This window comes from Myotis nattereri (genome assembly GCF_964212035.1).
Source record: "Myotis nattereri genome assembly, chromosome: 15".
Taxonomy (NCBI): domain Eukaryota; kingdom Metazoa; phylum Chordata; class Mammalia; order Chiroptera; family Vespertilionidae; genus Myotis; species Myotis nattereri.
The window spans coordinates 43,614,711-43,639,188 of record NC_138090.1 but is presented as its reverse complement, the minus strand read 5'-3'; the positions used below and the strand labels follow the sequence as shown (position 1 = coordinate 43,639,188).

At 44.0% G+C, this 24,478-nt stretch overlaps 1 protein-coding gene across 1 annotated transcript in view; it reads left to right on the top strand.

Moving 5' to 3' along the window:
- Nucleotides 1-5,254: 5,254 nt before the first annotated feature.
- LOC308530609 (cell adhesion molecule CEACAM16-like) overlaps nucleotides 5,255-24,478 on the top strand; it is a gene marked incomplete at both ends in the record, with an annotated part of 34,973 nt that continues 15,749 nt past the window's right edge. The window contains 6 exons of the mRNA XM_081107318.1: nucleotides 5,255-5,318; nucleotides 6,266-6,547; nucleotides 8,035-8,280; nucleotides 9,703-9,915; nucleotides 12,469-12,481; nucleotides 15,667-15,800. Of these exons, the coding sequence (XP_080963444.1) occupies nucleotides 5,255-5,318; nucleotides 6,266-6,547; nucleotides 8,035-8,280; nucleotides 9,703-9,915; nucleotides 12,469-12,481; nucleotides 15,667-15,800 (952 nt within the window). The remainder of the gene's footprint in view (nucleotides 5,319-6,265; nucleotides 6,548-8,034; nucleotides 8,281-9,702; nucleotides 9,916-12,468; nucleotides 12,482-15,666; nucleotides 15,801-24,478) is intronic.

Sequence of the window (24,478 nt, the reverse complement as noted above, 5' to 3'; positions counted from 1 at the left end):
CTCTTACTGACTTCCTTGACTTTGGAATGTTTAGATGGTAATTGTAATTCATAGCATTGTATTCTTATAGCCTTGTTTCGGCATACTCCTTAAGATTATAGCTTCCAATTGCAAAACTAGCAGGAATCAGAATAGCACTTGAGCATTTCCAATGGGAAATATATGGGCCATAGTAGTAAATGGGAACTCAAATCATGGTCAGATGATAATAATTGAAGAGTTGTACAGTTTATCCTCAAACTATGAGTAAATGTGAAACTAAGGCACAATACAGAGAAATGATACAGACAGCAAAACTTGGATTATAGGTTAGAAATAATCCAGAGTGTTTTTCTTAGTGAAGGCCCATGGAACCTGCCTGACTCTCATTTACCTGCTTTTCAGTTTTGAGAAAATGCAGCCTTGACTTTCATCCAAGGTTACAGTCTTGGCCCATCCCCAATGGTCCTTTGTTCAGCAAGACAAATGCTTACACTAAGGCTTTCTTGGAATGAGCCTTCTTAGCCCTGTGGGGGCACATTATCCAATCAAAATGTTGGTCATTAATGCATCCTTTAGATTGACTTATGATCAACATTTGAAATTGTTGACATAAACGGGAAACATACTCAACCTGACAAGCTCAGGGGAGGCCTGTGGTGGAATTTACAAACTCAGAGACCTACAGTAACCACATAGGATGGTCTGAAATGAACATTTTCTAAACAAAAGCTAGCCATGGTGGGTAGTCATGTGTTAGGCCAATCTCTTCCCTAACAAAGGCCAATCTTCAGTTTAATGGAGCCTGTCTACAATAGCATACCTATGGAATGTTTGTGTAATTTCTTTATTTCCAGACTTCCTACTGCACTGCAGAACCCCTCATTATTATTGTCATCGTGTTAATTGTTAACTGTTAGCTGTTCTGCACCCACCCATGTAAAATTAGTACGTGTCTACTTGTTTTACTTTTTATCAAATCTCAGAAATTTCCCCACTTTGTTTTCTCCCACCTACTAATATTTCACCAATGGATTTCATGTAACCCCTTACTCCTTCTGCTTTGATTGTAATGTATAAAATAAGAAGTAAAGCTCCCATTCTCTGAAGTATTTTCTCAGTCCATTGAGTTTTGGCTTTTCAGCAATTCTCATCAGTTTGGCTCAAATAAACTCATAAAAATTTTCTACAGGTTTAAACACTTCTTACATTGGCAGCCAAAAATTCCTACACATTTTATGTACCCTCGTCTCTTCAGGAAAATTCCAGCTTCTAAGCAAGGTTTTGTCTTTATGGTGACCTGCCCTTACCTTGCATCTATCCAGAGGCCTGTCAGAGTTTCTTCATCATCACAAAAGACACTCTTATCAACCCTTATAAATCAGAAAATTCCAAGTATTTTTTGTTGCTCAGTTCTAAGAACCAGGAAATAACACCAATTATTTGTGTGTAATATCACATAGGGAAACTGCAGATTTTTGAGGTGTGATCAATAGCCTAGAGTCCCACATCCTGCATGTGGGCTCAGACATGCCATGTATTGGAACATGGGATTTATGTTCCACCCCTTTCCATGTTCCCTCTGATATCAGGTAGACGGAAAGGTTAAATACTCCATTCCCCCACTCCTTGTGATTGAGAATCTAGATGTGAATTTAACTCAGCCTCTGAGATGCACTTGTGTGTAATTTGGAAGCTGGAAAGGATGTCGGCCTATTATTTCTGTTACTGTGTTGACTGATGGGTGGCCTCTGGCAGACACAGCTAATTCTTTACCTGTTGGAGGGGGCTGTGCCACGTGACCTTGAAACCCAACTTCCATTGGCAACTCTTCAACTTCTATTTCTCTAGCCCTTTGATAATTTTAGAAGCACCTAATTCTTTGCGTGAAAGGCTTTTCTACACAAATGTTTATGGAACATTTATCTGAGAACCTGTCTCTCCTCACAAGTTAAACTCCACAAGCGCAGGGCCGATGTATTTTGTGCTCTCTGTGGTGTTCTCAAGACCCAGCCCTGACAGCACACACCACAGATACTCAGTAAACACTTATTAAGTGGATGAGAGAAGCCATATAATGGAAGCAGGTCACCCTGTGTGACACTTGCAGTCAGATCATGTTCCTTATCCACACGAAGGCCTTGGTGTCAGGGTGGGAGGAGGCCACAGCCCCTTTTTACAAGGGGAAATCCCAGGGCCAGGTGTTTACCACACTTTCAGTGAGGAAATGGGAACAGGAAGCTCCTGACAGTACAGGGTCAGACAACTCTGCTTTCATTGCCAAGAAATCACAGCCCTCCCCAACCCTCATATCTTCAGGGCCTGGAAAGCAGCCCATGTTCTTCCTTTTATCACAGATCCCTGACCTGGAAGGCATTCTGGATTCTCCATCCCAGCTAGAGTTTCTACCAAGGCAGGAGGGTGCTCACCCCCACCTCAAGGAAATTAGGAGATAACTCCCCATCCCAAAGGTCCATGGTCTGGATACAGCTGCCTGTGGCCCCTAAAAACATCTCACCAGCTCCCATTGTCCTGGGGAACAAGGGGAACTTTCTCAGCAGGATGGGAAATTTGAACCCAGGATCTGGGGTTGCTTCCATCTCAGTGGTGCTGAGGGTACCATGGGGTCATCCCCTCCCCTAACAGAGGAACTCGCAGAGTCCCCTGGTTGACACTCCATGTGGAGCTGCTCCAGAACCTGGGCTCTGTGGGGAGGCCTAGAGCAGATGACAGACAGGGACACAGGGGATGGCATGTAACATCCCAATGCTGTGATAGGAAACACAGAGGGCATTTTGAGGATCAACCACCCAGGCCAGCACCCTCTCCGAAAAGAGCCCTCACCAGGCCCTGGCTTTGAAAAGCTGGAATTGCACATCCTCCTGAAACAGCAGATCCACCAGAGGGGACAGCTCTCCGGACATTGGACTCATAATACTCTGGACAAAACCAGTTCTCTCACTGTGCTCTGCCTGCCGTGGGATGCAGTCAGGAGGCATGAGACACAGAGGGACCAAGCCCCAGATGACTGGCTCTTAGTCTAGAATCAGAGATCACCTGTATCCAGGGCTCACAATGAGGAGCCTGGTCAGCATTCCTAGTACAGTACCTGACATTGCCTGCATGTCTCCTTTTGCCTTGGAGGGGGCGATATTGAGAAGCAAATACAAAACAGGAAATCCACACTTGAACTGGCCTTAGCTAAGGAGGTGCAGAAGGAGACTTATTTCCATTCCCTGACTAAAAGATTTTTCTGGTCTCCTCTGTCATGCCTGGGACATCCGACCTGCTCTTTCCAGAAACAGAATGAAAAAGAGGCTGTGAAAGAAACCAGATCAGCCCAGTGGGACACATGGCAGGCCTGTCAAGCTCAGTGACTCACAGTGTAGTCTGATCACAAATGCCTCACTGGGCAGGTGATGGCAGGTAGTCAGATCACAGGCCTACAGCTTCCTTAGCAAATGTCAAACTTTACCTCAAGTGAGCCCTTTCCCTGTTCTTATGCATCATGGATAACATACCTTTGACATCACATACCTCCAGCAAATTTTCTTTGCTAGACCCATTGAAGGCAGAGCCTGTGGCACCAGAGTACAAGACCACAGAGAGCTCATGTTGCCTTGTTCCCTGCACAGCCTCTGTACCTGCTGTAAATGTTAACTATCCTGGACCCTCCAAAGTAAAATTAATATATGTTTCTCCATTTTTCTCTTTACTTATTTCTAGAGATTTTACTGCTATGCTTTTCCTCACTTTCCAATGGATTTCCTGCAACTTTTTTCATCTACTCCTTTGATTATAATGTATAAAATAAGCTACAAAACTGCTATTTTCTCAGGATTTGAGATCTTGCTTGCAGTCATATGACATCAATTCAGTTGAAATACTCATAACAATCCTCCACAGGTTTGGGCATTTCTGACTTTGAAAGTGTCTAGGAGCAGCTGCTTTTTTAGGGATCTCCACACTGCTCCCCAACTCATAACTGGAATCACACAAGGGCAAGGCAAGGTGACCTCAGAAAAGTCCCCCAGGCAGAGCACAGAGGCTGCCCAAACAGTAAGGGAGGACATGGACAGGGTCAACCAACAAAGAGAGGGAGGGCCTTCTTGAAAACATTCCCCAAGGACCATGTATCCCACAGCCACCTGAGCTCCCACCACAGTCCTTGCTTCAGACCTTACCCTTCACACCCGGGAACTGCAGATCCTTCTGAGGCCCATGGTGATGGGATCTCTGTTTCTGGAAACGACTGCTAGGATGGTGACAACCTGAGATAGAGGGAGGGTCCCCTCTGCAGTCATCACCCAGCCTGACCCCTTCTCACCACCAGTCACCTCTGTGGCCTTATGGCTGGGAGGAATTCCCAGCTTCCCAGCACATTTGAGAACACAGGGAAGACCCGGTGCCCAGCTAGGTTTCTGTGTCACAATCAGAAATAATATCCAGTTTGGGGCTTGTGGGGCTCTCTGTGTGGTGCTGACAGCCCTAAGACCAAGATGCAGCAGGGGCCAATGCTGGGGTGAGAGGATAACCCCTAGGGGGACATGTTCCCCCATCCGCCTTGCTGTTGCAAATATATTCCACAGGCCAGTAAGATCTACCTCCCCTGAGAGCTCCTCCGATGCAGAGTCTCTGGTCCACGGCACACCTGCCGAGTCAGAATCTGCATTTTAGCAGGATCTGGACACCCGCCCTGTACATAGGAGAGGGGCAGGGCACCACACCCTCACATCACAGGGTCTCATCCTGGCATCCATGTAAGCTGGAAAGCTGCTGAAGCAGCCTTTCTAAAATGTCACCTGGGCATCCCAATCCTTAGAAAATTTCACAGAACCAATGCAGAGCCGGGGCATCCCTGTGACAGTTTTCCTGAGGAGGGCCCAGACCTCTTGCTCTGAAGGGAAAAGTCAAATGTGCACAGACAGGGAGCTGTGGAGAATGACCAGGAACTAAATGCCCCAGGCCAGTGCTTTTCTGTGCATGTGTCTGTGCATGTGTAAGTTTGTGTTTGTATCTGTGTGTGTTGTCAGAGGCTTCACCAGTTTCCAGGGAACCAAAATACTGAAAGGGGCAATAGGTTTGGCAAAAATGAGGGGAGGGTCATGAGCCCTGATCCCGCCCTCGCCCACATGACCAGGGAGGTTATCTTGCCCCAGCAGGAGGCGCAGCACACAGGGAAGAGGGAGAGCACATCCCACCAGTCTGGACAGAGATGCCTGGGAGCCTTACTGTACCTAGAGCTCTTCTCTCAGAGGAAGAGGCAGCAGTCACCATGGAGTTCCCTGCAGCCTCTGCCCGCAGAGGACTTGTCCCCTGGCTGGGGCTCCTGCTGGACGGTAAGGAGGGGACAGTCCCTGGGAATGGAAGAGAGGTTGGGAGTCAGAGACTGGCAAAGATCTCCTGGAGAGGACAGCGCTCTGCGAGGGGAGGAAGGGCTTCCCTTTGTACCTGAGTGAAAGGACAGGGGCGCAGAGTAGGATCAGAGAGGGGGCTCAACAACAGGAAAATCTCATGATGTGGAGGTGGTGAGGGGCAGGAAAACCTCAATAGAAATTCATTTGGTAAGTTATTCATCACTGAGTATTGAATTTTGACAACTGACCACAGTCATAACAATTTATTTCAGGTGATACCAGAAACATTTTAACCAGGGGCCCTAAACATTGTCCATACCACCAACTACAAATATGGGAAAATACAACATGGGACGTGGACAAGCCTGGGGACACTCATTCATGCACCCACAGGTGTTTGCAGCCTATTGCAGGCACTGGGAGCACAAGATCACAAAATCCCCTGCCCACCTGCAGCTCACATTATATAGGGAGAAAGGAAAGAAGAAGAGATCTACTTGTGACATCAAGTACCCACAAGTGCCCTGAAGGGCACAGAGCAGGGACAGGTCAGAGAGTAAACATAGAGGGTCTTTAGAGGACATGGTCAGGGAAGGTCTTCCAAGAAGGCCACCGAGTGTCAACAGATATGAGGGCAGTGAGGGGGGCAGACACACAGACAGCTGGGAAAGAGAATTCAAACAAAAAGCATAGGTTCCGAGGTGCTGAAGCCATGGTGGCCATGTTGCTGATCTTGATCAAGGAGATGCACACACGAACTCACACGTAGACCAAGGCTGAGACATGAAGAGAAATGCCTCATCTCTCCATCCCAATACACAGATGAAATATTGATCAATTTCTCTCTTCCCTTCTAGTCTTCCTCTTAACCCTCTGGATCCCGCCCACCACTGCGCAATTTTCAATTGTCTCCATTAATGCTGTTGAAGGGCAGGATGTGATTCTACATACCCGCAACAGGCCTCCCAGTTGTGCAGGCTTTATTTGGTACAGGGGAGAAAAGACGGACTACTATCATTTTATTGTGTCTGTTGCATGGCGTGTGAGACGATATAGAACAGGGCCCGAATACAGTGGTCGAGAGACAGCAAACCTTGAAGGATCCCTGATCATAAGAGAAGTCACTCTGAAGGACACAGGAACCTACACCGTAATAGCCGTCCTTCAAAATTCACTAAGAGAAATAGGATTTGGAAGGCTCAATGTATACCGTGAGTGATTGCTCTCTGACCTCTAGGTGTCAGGTGGGGTGAATTCTACTTCACACACAGGACTGCCAGCCCTGGACTCTCCTCCTTCCCCCTCTGATTCATGTCCCAGGTTGGGTTTGGGAATTTAGTGCAGGACACACAGTCGAGACAAAATTCCTAAGGTCAGAGTTCCCGTTCCAGATTCCAGCCCTACAGATGTTCACCACAGAGAGAAGGACCAGTTTGATGGGAGTGAGTCAGCAGAGGAAGAACCATCTCAGTCCAGGTCCCTGGGCCCCTTTCCCTGACCATGACCCTGAGGTAGACCCTGTAGGGCTCTGTAAGGGCCTGGCTTGAGGGGATCCCTGGTTTCTTTACAGAGAAGGTTAGCTTGTGCAGGCCATCTCAGGCCCCTGTCACAATGTCCTGACTCCAGGGACCCTGGGGAGCCTGTGTCAGGTTGGGTATTGCCTCCTGGGTAGGGCTGAGTGAGACCAACTGTTTCCCATGTGCCAGAGTCACTTGGCTCCTGAGCTGGTCTCTAGTTGGGGCTCAGCCCTAAGAGCCACGACTGGAAAGAGATGTAGCCTGGTCCTTCACCTGAGACTGTGTGAGGAGAGCACAACTGGACAAGCTCTCCAGATTATTAGCTGACTGTTCTGGGGGACTTAGGAGAGTCCAGACAAAGGTCAGTGTCCCAGGGGAAGAGCAGGAGAAAAGATGCTCCTGGCAGCTGCTCATCCACCAGGGATCAGCCCAGGGGATTCTCTCTTGCAGTCCATCAATAACAGATGCCTCTTATTTGAGCAGTTTTCCTTCCCCAATGTTTTGTCAGATACTGTGAATATTTTATGATTAATACATTGACAACCTGGCAGTCAAATATTCATTTTACTTCATGAGGGGAAACTTTGGCACAGGGAGATACAGTCCCTAACAGAGTCACACAAACTCTGAGAAGTTGATCTGAGTCACCTGAGGTCTATGCAGCCAGAGCCCCATCTTTACCTCCACCCTGAAGGCATTATTAGATGTCTATGGATCCCTAGACTAAACATTGGTTTAGATCCTTCCTTCTTTTTTTTTTTTTTAATATATTTTATTGATTTTTTACAGAGAGGAAGGGAGAGAGAGATAGAGAGTTAGAAACATCAATGGGAGAGAAACATCGATCAGCCGCCTCCTGCACATCTCCTACTGGGGATGTGCCTGCAACCCAGGTACATGCCCTTGACCGGAATCGAACCTGGGACCTTTCAGTCCGCAGGCCGACGCTCTACCCGCGGAGCCAAACCGGTTTCGGCTAGATCCTTCCTTCTTAAGGGTCAGGAGCTCAGAGGGATACGTTTGGTTGGGGAGTGATGACAAATTTAGAATAAATTAATTTTTACTGTGGAACCAAATTACCATCATACCAATCAGAGTCAGGGCTGAGATCTTTGAGGAAGTAGTATGGCCCCAGGTCTCAAGCCCACACTTAATCATTCTCATCCTCTATTTCTTCACAGAGCGAGTGAGTGTTCCCACACTCCTAGCCAGCAACACCACAGTCACAGAGAATGAAGATGCTGTGGTCATGACCTGCTACACAGATGCGACCTCCATCAACTGGTTATTCAATGCTATGAGTCTGCAGCTCAGGGAGAGGATGAATCTGTCCCAGGACCACAGAAACCTCACCATAGACCCTGTCAAGAGAGAGGATGCTGGGAACTACCAGTGTAAAGTCTCCAACCCCGTCAGCTCCACTGAAAGTGAGCCTGTAGAGTTAGATGTCAAGTACTAGTGATCCTCATCCCTTGCCCTATGATCTTAAACAAAAAACAAACAAACAAACAAACAAAAAAAACCAACAAAGTACCTATTAGATTTCTTGTGGTGGTGGAAATTGCTTAGAAGACTTGCTTTGAATCAATAAATAATAAAAAATGTGAGATGTGAGCTGGCATTGTCATTATTGTTGACATAACATAACATTCCACATTGAAACCCATCTCTGGTTGGTCCCATTTGCACCATCTCCACAATGGAGGGGACACCATGTGTTTCACAGGAGAGCGGGGGGTGGGCATTCATTGTGTGATGACTGGTATGAGTAAGAGATAAGCTCACAGGAGCATGAGTTCCTTCCCATTTCCAGGGAGACCTGTGGAGGGTGCCTGGACACTTGTGACGATGGGAATAGACAATAGAATACCTATGTGAGATGCAACAGTGACTTTGTCTCCCTGTTTGACTTCTCCCAAAAAATTACTAATGCCTTCTGGAGTAGTCTTATGTTTATAGCAATCAGCTTATTTGCATAAATTCAGTAGCACCCTGTCTCTTTTTTGATAGACTAGAATTGGAAACGTTGGTAATGCAACCAAGACTTAGCAAATGTCCTAGTTCAAACTGATGCCCACAGAATTATAAACGACCTCACCTTTTATGGAGCTACTTTTGACCTGATGAAGACTTGTAATCTGTTTGAGAGGAGGACATCACCCAAAGCTAGAGAGACTGCAGGTGAAGTATGAGGGTGAGGCCGCCTAACCTCAAGGGGCTGTTAAATCTCCCATCTCAGGTTTCATAGAAAAACCTGCATCAGAGCAAACTATGTGATGAATGTCAGTCCTCTGCACTTAGCTCACTAATCAGAAACCAGCTATGTTGGAAGATGGAGAATGCTCTTCTTCCTTGGAGATGATGTTTGATCAAAGGGAAGGTGACTGTAGAGAGAAATGTCTCCTTGGAAAACTCCAGAAGCACAGCCTTTTGGGAGATCAAATGCTACCTCTGTTTAGTCTCCCAACTATTTTGCATTTGTAAATGGCTGGAACTTGCACTTCTTTATAAATCGCAGGAAATGATGGCGATGCAAACTGTGTCTTGGGGCAGAGAGAGAAACATCAATGCAAGAGGCACATATCAACTGGTTGCTTCCGGCACACGCCCAGACCAGGGCTGGAGATCTAGCCTGCAAACCAAGAGAGAGAGTGGAAGGAAGGGAAGGATGGGCAGAGAGAGAGAAACATTGATGTGAGAGAGACATATCAACTGGTTGCCTCCCACAGGCGCCCCGACCAGGGACAGAGAGCAAACCCACAACCTAGGTAACAAAGCCCCCAAAGAATTTTTACCACTGAAGTTGGAGTGATAAGAGCTGTGATGCCCAAGGTGCCATTTGCCTTCAGGAAAACGAGAAAGAGACTTTCAGAGGCATCTTGTGGGGGTTCCAGCCCCTCGGGGAGCTGATCACACTCTCAGTTCTCCATCAGCGTTGCCAATTACTGGGTTCCAGCTGGAAGGCCAGATTTGTGGCCTGCAAAGTGATGAGGCTACAAACACAGTGCCAAAGCCAGGCCCTGCTCTGTGGGACCCAGAGGGAATCCGCAGGGAGACAGAAAGTGAGCAAGGGTAACTCAGCACCTCCGCAGGAGAACGCACAGTGAAAGGGGAAGACAAGCCGCTCCTGGGATCCCAGCGAAGCCAGCAGGCTGAGGTTCTAGTGCCCACAGGAACCCCCCATAGCCAGCTGCACCCACCACCCTGCCCTCCTGGGCTGGGGCCCTGCCAAGGGTACAGGTGCATGCCCCACAGTCTCAGAGACGCCTGGGTCTTGCCTGGTTGTATCATCTTTTCTGGCCAACGCCACTGCCTGTAGGCAGTGGTTCTCAACCTCCTGGCCCTTTAAATACAATTTCTCATGTGACCCAACCATAAAATTATTTTCATTTCTACTTCATAACTGTAATGTTGCTACTGTTATGAATCGTAATGTAAATATCTGATATGCAGGATGGTCTTAGGTGACCCCTGTGAAAGGGTCGTTCCACCACCAAAGGGGTCGCAACCCACAGGTTGAGAACCGCTGCTGTAGAGCATGAGCAGGAAACGGCCTCCCCACTGCGGTTCAAGTGCACAGACACCTACCCAGCTGCCAAAGATGAAACTCCTCGCTTTGTTGATGCCTAAGGGGGGAGGGGGGACTGGTGATGCAAGCCAAGTGCTCGGATAATGCTGGACCTCTCTGACCTGCTCATTCTGCTCTGAGTAAAGAGCCCAGGGAAATCACTCACAGGCAAAGGGGCCCGGAAATGAACGTGGTTCAAAGATCTGAACAGTGGACCCTCACTGCGGCCCGTTTGCCAGCACCAGTCCCTCCTACTTCATGTCCGGGGGCAGGAGGCAGGATTCCCACAGAACCCAGCTCTTGGAGAGTCGGAATAAGAAGCACCAGCAGCCTGAGGAAGATGCGGACGGCTGGGTTGCCTCGGCTCCGAGAGGAGAGACTAGCAGTGAAGCAAAGCACGAGAACAAGTTGGACCAGACACACCTGTCTCATCTCCCCGCTCCGGGTCAGGCAGCGCTGAACAAGTCTCCACACCTGCCTGAAACTCAGCTTCCTCCCTGGACAGTGGGGCAAACCATACCCAGGGCACTACCATACCTGGAGCAAATAAACACTTAGCCCAGTGCCTGGCAGAAAGTAAAGACTAAATAAGAGGTGCTTAGTTAGAAAGGAAAGCAAGCTGGTGGTCAGTGTGGCAGATGCTGCTGTTTGCCAGCCCTATACCCATGTCTCCACTCATACCGGTCACAGAACTGTGGTTTTGGGAACCTGGGGTTGGGAACCTGTGCCTGAGGCCAAGTCACCCATTATAATCCTACCCCCCCCCCCATTTCCCAGACTTCCTTGCAATGAAGAGTGGCCTTGTGACCCAGCTCCAGCCAATAAGGTGCAAGTGAACTTCTGGGGCTGAGGAAAGATTGTGTTCCTGATAAAAGGGAACAAGTGGGCTAGCACTGCCTCCCCTCCCTTTTTCCTTCTTTGAAGCCAAACGATGGCGAATGTTCTGAGTTGCTCTACTGCAACCAAGAGGCAACATGCAGGAGGACAAACGCCAACAGAGTAAGGACAGCAGAGCAGAAATGGTTTCTCTGAGTGGCTGAGCCAATAGAAGCAATCGCTTACCCCTGTGCTCATTAGAATGAGAGGAAAATAGCTCAGATTCCCTTTAGCCCACTGTTAGGTCTTCACAATTACTTACAGCTGAAAGCATTCCTAGCTTATACAGCAGGAAATCAACAAAAAAGCAGACAGGAGCAGAGGAGGCGGCAGCGTGTTAAGACTACACAGAGGCGAAGCAGCCAGCCCAGTGCAGTGGAACCTCAATTCTCAAACTTAATTTGTTTGGGAAGGCTGCTCAAAAACTGAATCACGTTTTCCCCATTAGAAATAATGTAACTGAATTAACCCGTTCCAGACCCCCAAATGATCCTCTGCTTTAATCTTTCTCACATACAGTACATGCCTAATGTTTAATCTATAAATAAGCACTTTGAAAACAAAAAGGACATGAAAGGTACATGAAAATAAATGAAAAATCAACAACAACAACAACAACAACAACAACAAAACTGGGTCTTGGCTGAAAGGATTTAGTTGTGTTTCCCTCCACTGTGCAGAGAGCGGTTGTGTTCTGAACAAGAGGCCTCATTATTCCCTGAGTCTCTAACCTTTCTTCCTGACTATAGGCCTCTTACCTCGATTTTTTTTTAAAGCATTTCCTTTAGAAATGTAACTTCAGATTCTTTCTCTGTCCTTTTGAAATACACCTTCACCTCCTTAAAAGCTTCTTGCCGCCCAGCTGGAATGGCTCAGTGGTTGAGCATCAACCCAAGAACCAGGAGGTCAAGGTTCAATTTCCATTCAGGACACATGCCTGGATTTCAGGCTTGATCCCCAGTAGGGGTGTGCAGGAGGCAGCCAATCAATGATTCTCTTCATCATTGATGTTTCTATTTCTCTCCCCTTCTTCCTTCTTCTCTCTGAAATCAAGAAAAGTATATTTTTAAAAAGTACACCTTCTTGCCAGTGATATGATTCATAGAAAATCTGCCTAGGGGGTTTGTGTCCATTCTGTTAAAATTTAATTCTCCTGTTTTCTGTGTTGCAGTCTCTGTGGAAGGGTAGGAGCTTAACTTGGGTGGGGACATTTAAAACCAAGATGTAAAAAAACAGGTTTATCCTCACCAGTGTGGCCAAGTTGGTTGGCACTTTTTCCCAAACCCCTAAAGTTTGCATGTTCAATCCTCGGTCAAGGCATTTATGGGAGGCAACTGATTATTTTCTCCCTCATCTCTCTCTCTCTCTCTCTCTCTCTCTCTCTCTCTCTCTCTCTCTCTCATCAATAAAAACTTATCCTAGAGTTAGGTTTAAATGTAGTAATAACAATAATAAAAAATAATGAAAACCCTCCTATTAGGATTTCATGAGTTTTATTTATCTTTTGTGTCAATCCAATTAGCAAACACAAATGCCTCTGATTTCTTCTCCTGTTCTTAAAATCTCCTCACCCTTTTATTTTGGGGGTGTTGAAGTCAGTCTAACTGCCCTATTGCATGGTCTTGAATAAGGATTCTCTTGCCTCCCTAAATTTTTCTGGATCAAGTTTTACTCTGACATCATCTACCTTTAATTAGCTGAACCTGTCATCTTACAGTGTCAATCCTTATCATATCTTCAGATTTTCCCATTTCTTTCCTTATGTGGCTACAATCCTACAAATAAATGTTTCCCACTTTTCTTCCTCTCCTCTGAAGTGAGGTTCACAGCAAGAGATGGCCTGACTTCCCAGATCTTTCCCGGGTTGCCTCTGAGTGGCCTTTGCACCAGATCTGAGAAGATGCGACCTAACCATCAAAAGTGTTGTCATTCTATATTCATTTTCACTGCACCTTTGAAGAACAATATCACAGAGAATTAAACAAATATTCAGTGATAAAAGAACAACTCCAGTAATCATGCACGTCCCTGTGATGTCAGCCAATAGCAGGCCAGCACTGGACGACCCTGTTTCCAGCCCTCCATGACCCAGAGCTCAGGCCAGACATCAGGGTCCTCATTCTTTGTCTCATTTTTGTTGTTGCTTTGCAAACTCGATGTGGCTGGCCTTAGAGCAGTGGTTCTCAACCTTCCTAATGCCGTGACCATTTAATACAGTTCCCCATGTTGTGGTGACCCCCAATTTCATTGTTACAAATTGAACATAATTAAAGCATAGTGATTAATCACAAAACCAATATGTGTTTTCTGATGGTCTTAGGTGACCCCTGTGAAAGGGTCGTTTGATCCCCAAAAGGGTCGCAACTGATAGGTTGAGAACTACTGCCTTAGAGAGTCAACAAACAGAACCTGGGAAATGGAAATAAATCTCTCCTCTGGTTCTGTTTTGCTTCCTGCTCATTATGGCCTCTGGGGTATTTGGTGGAAAGTTTTGGAGACCTGACCAAAGTTGGATGGTGGGTAAGCAGAAGGGAGCATAGGACGGGGTCATGGAGGGATGGGGTTTGTTCATAGTCAGGAAGAGAAATTGTAAAGCTTGAGAGGTTTGGGGGTGTCAGGAATTTAATGAGTTCAATAGCACCTGGGGGTGTAAAATAGGAAGGCTCTCTATGTGTGGGTTTAGGTTGGGCTGAGGAACATGAGAGGGGCTGACCTACCTGTTGAGAAAGCAGCCACTGGAGCTGGTGCAGTGGAATTGGGGTGCCATTCCCCCAGAGCTAGATGGATGTGAGGGGTGAGAAACATGGTTCAGAGGAAGAATAAGGTCTTGAAGGCTTAGATTAGTGCCCTGACATTGGGACAAGTGGGGCACCAGATGTACAGGCTGACAGGATAGATGGTACAGAAAACAGGGGATAAGAAAGTGAAGGAGGCAATTCAAATTGGTGGTTTTGAGGGATAGGGGCTGGGGAGATGGGAACAATCTCTGATTGGGTACAGAGTTTTATTTTGGGAGATGAAAATGTTTAGTACTAGGTAACATGGTGGCTGAACAAAATTGTGCCTATACTGCCAGTGAAATGTTCACTTTAATATCTTGTTATAAGTATTTCACCTCATAAAAATCATTATGCTTACTGAAAGAAACCAGACTAAAAGTAGAACATATGATGTAATTCCATGTATATAACATTCTAGAAAATGCAAAATAATCTATCAAGAAAGACAGGATGAGTGATTTCCTGATTACTGAGGGGTGGTGTACAGAGAGAGGGGTTACAAAAGCACATGAGAAACTTTTGGGTGACAGCGAGTGTGCACGCATGTCAGCACTAATTGGATTGTACACTTTACATATGTGTGGTTTATTGCCTGTCACTTATACCTCAGTCAAGCTGTATTCAAGGCTTGATGTCATGACTTGCTTGTGTAGTTGGGGAGCGGAAGATATTTTTTCTCTGTTAGTGCTGTTCCCAAGTGGGCAGACCCTGGATGTGCAATAATAAGCAGCTGGCCTTTTTTTTTTTTTTTTTTTCTTTAGTAGGCACTGTGTACTGGGCACTTCAGGTCTATTAGCTCATTTAATCACCCAAATGAGTCAGTTTAACTTGTTTACTTCCCTTGACTTTCCCACCTCCTGGACTTTGCATCTCCTATGCCCTCTGCCTGGACCTCTTACTCCTGCCCCCATCAACTCTAGCTTAGCCTGTGCTCTTGCTCTATTAGATGCCTCTCTTCAGGAAAGTCTCCCTGGTCCCTCAGTCTAGGTCAGAATCTCAGTTAGATGAGGTAATGATGCTCCATATTTCACCCTTTCAACCATGATCACATGTGTAACTTCTTTACTCACTTATCAAAGAAGACCAACCTACTGCTCACCATCTGCTGACACTGCTCTAAGCACTGGGGGTGCAGGTGTGAGACAGAACAGACAAAATCCCAGTCCTCATGGACATGGCATGCTGGTGGGGGAGTCGCCCAGTAACCCACACAGCAACAACAGTAATAATGTGATAGTACGTTAGAGTGAAATAAGGATGTGTGGGGTGTTTTTATTTCTTTCCATTTAAAATGTTTGAACAGCAAAATGGAGACAAGCTGGTTGGAAGAGACAGAGCTGGAGATGAGAGGAGATGGAGTCATAGAGGGCGGGGCCATAGCCAGAAGTCTGGCTTCCCTCTGAGTGACCTGAGGAGCCTCTGGAGGGCTGAGAGCCCCAGTGGGCGTGAGACATCTGTGTTTAGTGAAGGCATCCAAAATTTAGCCTCTCTGAAGTTCCTATTTTGGGATATTGATTTCAAGCTTTTAAGAAACTAAAACTCAGAAAGAACTTTTGACCCTTCCCCCCACACTCACATTCCTGCCATAGATTCAGACAGAAAAACTTGCTCAAGAAAAGAATCAGGATGTTCACCTTAGCCTACATTCCTCAGCACCTGTGTGGCTGCTGCGTGGAGGGCAGGGAGCCCAGTGAGGAGGCAAGTGCAGTCATCCAGGTGACAGGTGAGGGTGGTCAGACAAGTGTGGGAAGAAGTGGTCAGTTTCTTTATTTGGTCAGAGCATGGATTCAAGAGGATTTGCTGAAAGATTGGATGTGGGGTGTGGGAGAAAGAGAAAAATTGGGAGAACACAAAGAGATTCAGGAAAATTCTGGAGGAACACACAAAGGTTAGAAGTTTGGCTTGGATCAAGGATCTCAGGGCATCTTGAAGTGCCTTTTAGATATTAGTTGTCAAATAAATAGTTGGATATTGACAATAATGTCCAGTTTGTCTCTCTCATCCACTCTTCTGCCCCTAGGGCTCTGGATAGTGACTAATAGGTACATAGTAGGGGTCTATTACTCATTTCCAGAATCAACAAATGAACAATCAGATCCTAAATGCATAGATGCCATAAAATTACCATGATCACAGGGGCCTTAATGAATCCCTTTGTTTTTGTAAATCACATCAGGACCTTTCTCCAGCATTCATGCTGTACACATTTTGGGACTAAATTAAGTTAAACATGAAAGTGCATGGGTGATATTGAAGCCTAGCTGGCAACCCTCTGCGAGACTCCTGCTCCCAATTCTTCAACAATAGAGACATGACTGGAGTCCTTCAGGCAGGCAAGAAGCGTACATACTAGTCAAAATTAGGGACATGTACAAACACAGCAAAGGATCTGCTTAAGCAGTGAGTAGTGATGGCGGAAACACTAATCTGAGACATGAGTCAGGGTCTCAGGACTCCTAGTTCTTTCTAAACATCTATGGATGATGTGAGTGTGTCAAGTTGCTTTCCAGGAATGAAGACATTTTTTATTAGCAGATTCCAATGTATCTTTCAGTTTGTTTTTTTTTCTAACCAGAATTCAAAAGTGGACACATTTAGACTGAAACAGCAATGTTTCAGTATTTTTATGTTTTGTTTTGATAATGAGTTAGGTACACAATAACTAGGTAACTTGGATTGAGCTTTTAGTTAGACTTTTAAACCTTCCTAAGAGTCATGGCTCTCCTGTGAAGGAAAGCTGAGATTTACCCCACAAGTGCCTTCTAGGGTATTGATTTTGATATCCTTTTTTGGGAAAAATAAGGTTTAAGAAATAAGCCTTGGACCTTCCCACTAAACTGCCTAGAATGTGTTCAGATGGAGGACCAGCTCCAGGAAGGACATTCGCATTTGCTTTGGCATCTCCACGCCAATGTTCCTGCCCTTTGAAGCCTCAAAGCACAACTCTCTTTACCCTTTGCTTCAGAATGACATAAGCCAACACTACCCAGTGCTTCCTTTGGTCTCTATTCTTATAGCCCCAGAATATTCATTCTTATAACAGACTTTGTACATTGTCTCCTATTACTCTGTCTCTGTTAATTTGACTTTTAGCCAAGATAGAAGAATTTAAAAGATGAGAGGAAGGATACCCTATGTTCCCATAGCTGGATGTTATGATTTCTAGTTAAAGAATAAATAGAAAATTTAACCTGGCAGATGTGATAGGAAAGAATGCAGATGCAGCCTGGAGCCTGGAAACTAGTCAGTGAAACAGGTTGCAGGAGATATCTTGCTTGAGATAAGAGAAAGATGTTGTCTGCTAAGCACAAGATGGATAGATGTTTTCTGCTCTTAAGGTAACATAACCAACCCAACCCCAAGATGGGTTGCAGAACTTTGGGTTGTCTGCATGAAGTAAGACCTCTAAGGCCCCAATAACCAAAGACCCCAGCCAGGATGATGCCGGGAGAAATAAGTCACCTTATGAGTACTTATAACTGACCAATCTTCAAAGCCCATGACACTGAACCCCAAGTCTTGACTTTTGTCCCTTGAAAGACCCTAAATATAAACCACTGTGAGTTCTGGTTTTTGAGCATCAGCTGCCCCATTCCCCTTCATTGGTACCTTTGAAACATATGCTTTCGTTCCTTTCACTGCAACCTGGTGTCAGTTTCCTGGCTGTCTAGGCATTATGAGAACAGACCCTACCTCAGGATGGACAACCATATGAATAGACTTACAGACCTGTACCTCCACTGCTCCTGGGATCAGAAACACTGCCTCAGGCCTTGTTCTGTGAGAACAAGGAGAAGGAAAAGGGTGAAGGTGGACTTTGAAGGAGAGAGAGGGCTCACTGAGGGAGGGGAGTGAAAGTAAAGTCTTCTCAAACTCCCTGAGCTTCTAATATAGGCAGACCACCGACAATATCATAATCATTTCTAGCATCACCCTGCCGGGTAGTTTTATATGAGTTAAAGGTTTTGTTTTTGCTTTTTCCCATCAACAACCAATTCTCCAATGGGGTGTCCTACAATTAATTTCAGTTCTGACACTAACTACCCAAAGTGGGTGCAGACCCCATAAGTTCAAGTCTCAGTAACATAAACTGCCCCACTTCAGATGCCATCACAAATGGGTTGCCCAGGTAACTCATATGTTTATCTAATCAACTCCAAATTTGGGGGATTCCCATTACTCTGGCTTTATGTTTCATAATTATCTAAAAAAAAAAAAATCACAGAACTCAGGAAAGGGCTTTACTTACTATTACTGGTTTATTGAAAGTATACAACTCAGAGACGCTCAGATGAAGGCATGGGGAGAGGGGTCAAACTTCCATATCTTCCCTGAGCTCCCAGTTATCCAGCATCAACATAAAGCTTTCTGAACCCCATGTTTAGGGATTTTATTGGAAGTATCCTTATGTTGGCATAATTGGTTAAATAATCAGCCATTGGTAATTATCTCTAGCTCCTCTCTCTTCCCAAGAGGTTAAAGGTTTGGGCTGTGTGAATGAAAAAGGGGCCACATACTCAACCTGATGAGCTCAGAAAAGGCCTGGGGGGGGGGGGCTTACAAACTCAGAAACCTGAAATAACCCCATAGGATGGTCTGAAAATATAACCTTCTAAGTTAAAGTAAGTCATGGTCGGTAGTCATGTGCTAGGCTGGTATCTTTCCTGACAAAGGTAAGTCTTTACCTTAACTGAGCCCATCCATTGACTTTTTGCATCTACAATAACATACCTTTGGAATGTCAGGGTGATTTTCTTTTTTCTAAGCCCCTCACAACTTCAGAGCAGAGACCACAAAACCCTTCATTGTTATTTTTATCATGTTAATTGTTTACTGCTAGCTATTCCTGTACAACCGATGCAAAAGAAGTATGTGTCTATTACTTTTTATTGAATCCCAGAGACACTCCCTATCCCTTGTTATATTTTCTACCACCTCTCTAATGTATGACCAATGGATTTCATGTCACTCCTTACGTTTCTCTCTTTATGGTAATTTATAAAATAAGGTGCAAAACTGCCATTCTCTGGAGCATTTTCTCAATCCCTTCAGATTTTGCTTCAAGGTAGTTGTTATCAGTTTTGCCTTAAAAATCCAGAATAATAATTCTCCACAGGTTTAAACATTTCTTATGTTGACAATTATTTGGGGTAGTGTGTCAGAATTTCAGAAAAGCCCTCCAGGACTCAGACCTGTGCTATGTAACAGCAGTGGTCCATTGTACCACATGGCTCCTCTAGGTGAGCTTGAGGCAGTTTTTCTTGCAATTCCCGACCTTCCTGTTTTAAGCAAAGAGGCCTACATTTATTTGAGGGTTTTTAAAAAGTCCTTTAAAAAATTTATTTGATGTGTGATTAAAGATTAAACGTCGAGAGAACCCAAACAAAATATAAGAGTTGACAACCCAGGACAAGAGAAAAATAGGTGGTTAATTTTATTTTTAAAATATGTTTTTATTGATTTTAGAGAGAGGTGAAGGGAGAGGGAAAGATAGAAACATCAATGCATCCACATGGATTGGCTACTTCTTGCATGCCATACCCCCTGCTGGGGATCAAGTCTGAAACCTGGGCATGTGCCCTGACTGGGAATCCAACTGGGACTCTTGGTACATGGCTCAACTCTCAATCATTGAGCCTCACTGCTGGGTGGTGGTTGGTTTTTAATTTTTTTTTTAATATTTTATTGATATTTTACAGAGAGGAAGGGAGAAAGATAGAGAGTTAGAAACATCGATGAGAGAGAAATATCTATCAGCTGCCTCCTGCACACTCCCCACTGGGGACATGCCTACAACCAAGGTACATGCTCTTGACCAGAATCAAACCTGGGACCCTTCAGTCCGCAGGCCAAAATGCTCTATCCACTAAGCCAAACTGGTTAGGCCAGAACAAAACATTTTGCTGGATAAATGATAGCCTGAAGTCATTCGGCTCCAAAGATAAGGGGCACTTCCTTTCTCCAGCTTGAATCTCTAGTATTCTTAAGTGAATAAGAATCTCTGTGGAGGTGTCAGAGGGCATCTCTCATGATGTACAGTAATTCCGTAGGGAATTGCAACTCAGCTGTAATTAAAGCATTGACGCATATTAGGATGCACACCTAAAGGTCAGTTACCTAGTGCTCTGAGTCCTATGGCTGTATTAGGTTGTGAGGGAGAGAAACTAAGACACATAAAAAAAGTTTATGTGACTCAGAAGGTTACAGCCCCTTGTATCTCATTCCATAAATAGCATGCTTTATTCCACTACACAATATCTCTAGACATTTGTTCAGACTGCATTTATTAAAAGAAAATTAATATTAATCATACATACAAGGTTGAAAATTTCCAGCCCTTGGCCCCCATTAATACTCAGCACATATACAGGTAATAGGAAGTCTTTACTCACAAGTATTATAGATATAAGAAGATTTAACTGAAAGTGGTATCAACTGATGATGGCCAAAATGGAAACTTTTGGACACTTAGTTGATTTTTTGCCTGCGGAAGTAAAAAAAAATGGATCTAAAATTAAACTGAATAGATGGGAAGCTTATCTTTATTGGAAATGAGAAGCTTTTATTTATTTATTCATTTTTAAATATGTTTTCATTTATTTTAGAGAGGAAAAGAGAGAGAGCTAGAAACATCACTGATTAGAAAGGATCATCAATTGGCTTCCTCTTGCATACCCCACACTGGGGATTGAGCCTGCAGCCTGGGCATGTGCCCTTGACCAGAATCAAACCTGGGAGCTTTGAGTCCGCAGGCCAACGCTCTAAACACTGAGCCAAACCAGCGAGGGTGGAAATTAAAAGCGTTTAGAAGGAGCATAGATAAACTCTCTTTTTGTAAAAGAAGTTAATAGCAAATTTAGAGACTGTCTCTAAACTAAAGAAGGCTTCTGAAGCTAATAAATGCCAACACCCCATTTCTGTCCCTTCTACAGATCCTCCACAATATCCTTTGCAATCTGAGTTTCCGAGTCTGGATTTTCTCTCCCCGCTTTTTTCTTTTTTAGTTCTATCTCCACTATATTGCTTCCACTACCACTCCCTACTAACATAAGAGAAAATGAGAATAGAAATTCAGACAAAGTTAATCCAGGAATTTTAGCAGCTGCCTTCACAGTAAAGCCATCCTCTGGTGAAAGGGAACCAATGATTATATATATATTTATCCCTTGGACTGGACCAGAATTAAGAAATCTACCTAAAGATTTTCTCTGTTTTATTTGAGACCCTGATGGGTTTGTAAAGTAATTTAATTCAACCGTCAGAACATGTGATCCTGACTATTCTGACCTATTTCAATGAATATACCCACTGGTTTCTGGGAGCAAAGCAACAGAATTACTAAGTAAGGTTCACCAGGAAACTTTTGTAGTGCAGTCTGTTCAACATAAGAAGGGTTATAGAAAACCAAAGTGGGATTTAGAAAGAGAAGAGAAACAGAAGCAAGCATGTGGCTCCTCTGAAATCTATGAGAGGGTGTTTCTCCTTCTCCTTACTAATAGTTTAGGAGAAGTTGAAATTAGCACAAAAGGGGAACTTATGAAGGCCCTTGCAGATACTGTGGATACTTTATCTATTTTAAACTATCCCCAACTAAGTTGCCTTCATCTTTGAAGCAAAGCTTCTGTGCAAATGGTAGAGATATCTAACCAACCAATGACTGTTTTTAAATCAGAACCCGTTCATTTCCAGCTCTGGAGTGTTATGAGGCAACATATACTTTTAGTGGTCATACCAGTTCCAATTCACCTGGTAGGGAGAGATTTTCTTGAAACTCACATATCATTCTCCTGAATGGGTGAAATGTATTTAGAACTAACTGAACCAATTATAAACCAAGTGGGTAGATGATTATAAAGGAACTTCTGCAAGAAAAACATAATCTTGAGACTGAACGTTCATTGCAGGACATTCCAGTGCAACTTTGACCCCTTTTTAGTATGGACATTGGCAAGGTTAAGTCAGCCACTCCTATTAAAATAACTATTGATAATACCTTGCCTTTTCCAAATATTCACCAATATCTTTTAAGACTTGATGTGCCCGTTGCATTTAAGCACATTATACAATATTACCTCAAAGGGGGATTTATAATTCATGTAATTCTTTTATCCTTCCAGTGAAGACTCCAAAGGCAAAAATGTAAAGATTTGTACAGGATCTAAGAGCTTTAAATAAGATAGTTATTCCCAGACATCCTTGGTTCCAGATCCACATATCTCATTATCAGCTATGCCTATGGATTGCCAATATTTTTCAGTAATAGATTTATGGATTGCCTTTTCAGCATTCCAGCAGAAAAGGACAGTCAATATATCTTTGCTTTCACCTGAAAAGATCCACAATTTATTTGTACTGAAATGCCCCAGGGATATAGAGAGAGTCCCACCTATTTCTCCAAGATATTAAAAGTTGATATTATATTAAGTTTCCTAGAAATTCCCCTCTCATCCTATTTGTGGATGACTTACTTTAATTCTTTAGGACATTACTAAACTCCCCAAAAGACACAATTTACCCATTATAACAGCTAGCTATAAAAGGACATAAGGTCTCAAAGGACAAGTTTTTATTTTGCTTTGCTCAAGTAAATTACCTTTTCCATCTCTTATATAAAGACTAGAAGCCCAAAGCACAAAATCTGTGCATGGGTAGGGTCCCTAGGCCTGGCTGGCGATCAGGGCTGAACTGCGAAGCGACTGGAGGGGTGACCAGGGGGTTACCGCTGCACCTACCTTGGCTGACCTGGGGCCTGTGGGATAGGGGCAGCTCCTGCATTGAGCATCTGCCCCCTGGTAGTCAATGCACATCATAGCGACCGGTCATTCCTCTGTTCAGTCAATTTGCATATTAGGCTTTTATTATATGGGATGGGCTAATGATTAACTCTGAAAGAATCAGAGGACTTCTATCATTTCCTCTTCCAAAACCAAGAAAAAAGCTTAGAGGATTCCTGGGTTTGTGACTGGATATTGTTTCAATGGGGTTTCATGTTTTTCATTAGTGTCCCAGAGTCTATATATCCTATTAAAGTCAAATTGACCTGTTCTACCTCAGTGGACCTGAGAAGGAAAATAAGCTGTAAAATCTTTAAAGAATTATCTGAAGCTCATGCTCTGGGACACCTTAAGTATAAATTTTCTTTTTATACATGAAAATAAACAAAATATTTAGGAAGTTTTAGATAAGAAACAGAGATTATCATATACTTGTAGAATATTACAGTCAGCAGTTAGACTCAATAGCCAAAGGGCTCCCTCCCTGCATGAAAGTCATCTCTGCTGAAGACAGGTATGCAAACTAACAAAAGGTATTTATGGGCTCTCCTTTGTTTATGTTCCTCATTCTGTTAAATCTTCGCCGAATTCTCATCACACTCAACATTTATGTCAGTCAACTGGCTCTTATTAAAATGGCTTTAAATCGATGTAAAGGTCTTAACCCAACAACTTTGCTACATTTTTTTGCAGGATGAAGACATCCACAATTGTGTTTTGTCCACTGACCAGCTTCTTGATTCTAGGAATGGTTTATAGCAAAGTCCTTGCTAATGCTGACTTAATTTGGTCTACAGATGGACATGTTATAGATAATCAGGTATGTTACCCAGCTGAATATGCAACAACTTCTATGAGGACACAATTGAAAATTCTCATCTAAATGAATAAGATATGCCCAACAAGCTTAATTAATTGTTCTAATTTGGGCTTCTCAATTGACCAAAAATAAAATAGCCAATATTTGAACTAATAGTAACTATGCCCTTGGTATAGCTCACAACTCTAGAATGCCATGGAAGTAGTGAAGGTTCTTAATCTTCTCATGACAATGCATAAAGAATAGAAAATAGGCTGCAGACTTATTGGATGTCAAAGAAATCAAAACAATTGGCAATTATAAAAATTCCAGAACATTTGAAGCAGCCACCATGAAAGCAAAAGGAAACCACTTAGCTGGTGCTGCAGCTTGACAGGCAGCATTAAACAGCCAAATTATTAGGCTTCAGAATGCTCCTTGGTTCCTATTAAACAAATAAAATCATGTTGAGTCAAGAAGCCAAACTCTGCCCAAAATTACATACTGTATGATTCAACTTTTGGAAATTCTGGAAAATGCAAACTCCATCTATAATGACAGAAAGAAATGAGAGTTTCCTTACCACAGGGAATGAGGGTGGAAGAGGGACAGGATGAAAAGACATAAGAGGGCTTAAGGAGTCTTTAAGAGTGTGGGACAGAGGAGAGAAAATGGCAACTGAGTAAGCAGACATCTTATGCACCTTGTCCCAGGGCCAGACTTGAATAACAACCACATTGGAAAACATCCACCTGGAATAAACAAATTAGACAGAGCTGAGAAGACAATTTACCAGGAATGGCAGAGGATGCCTGGAGAATAATAGGA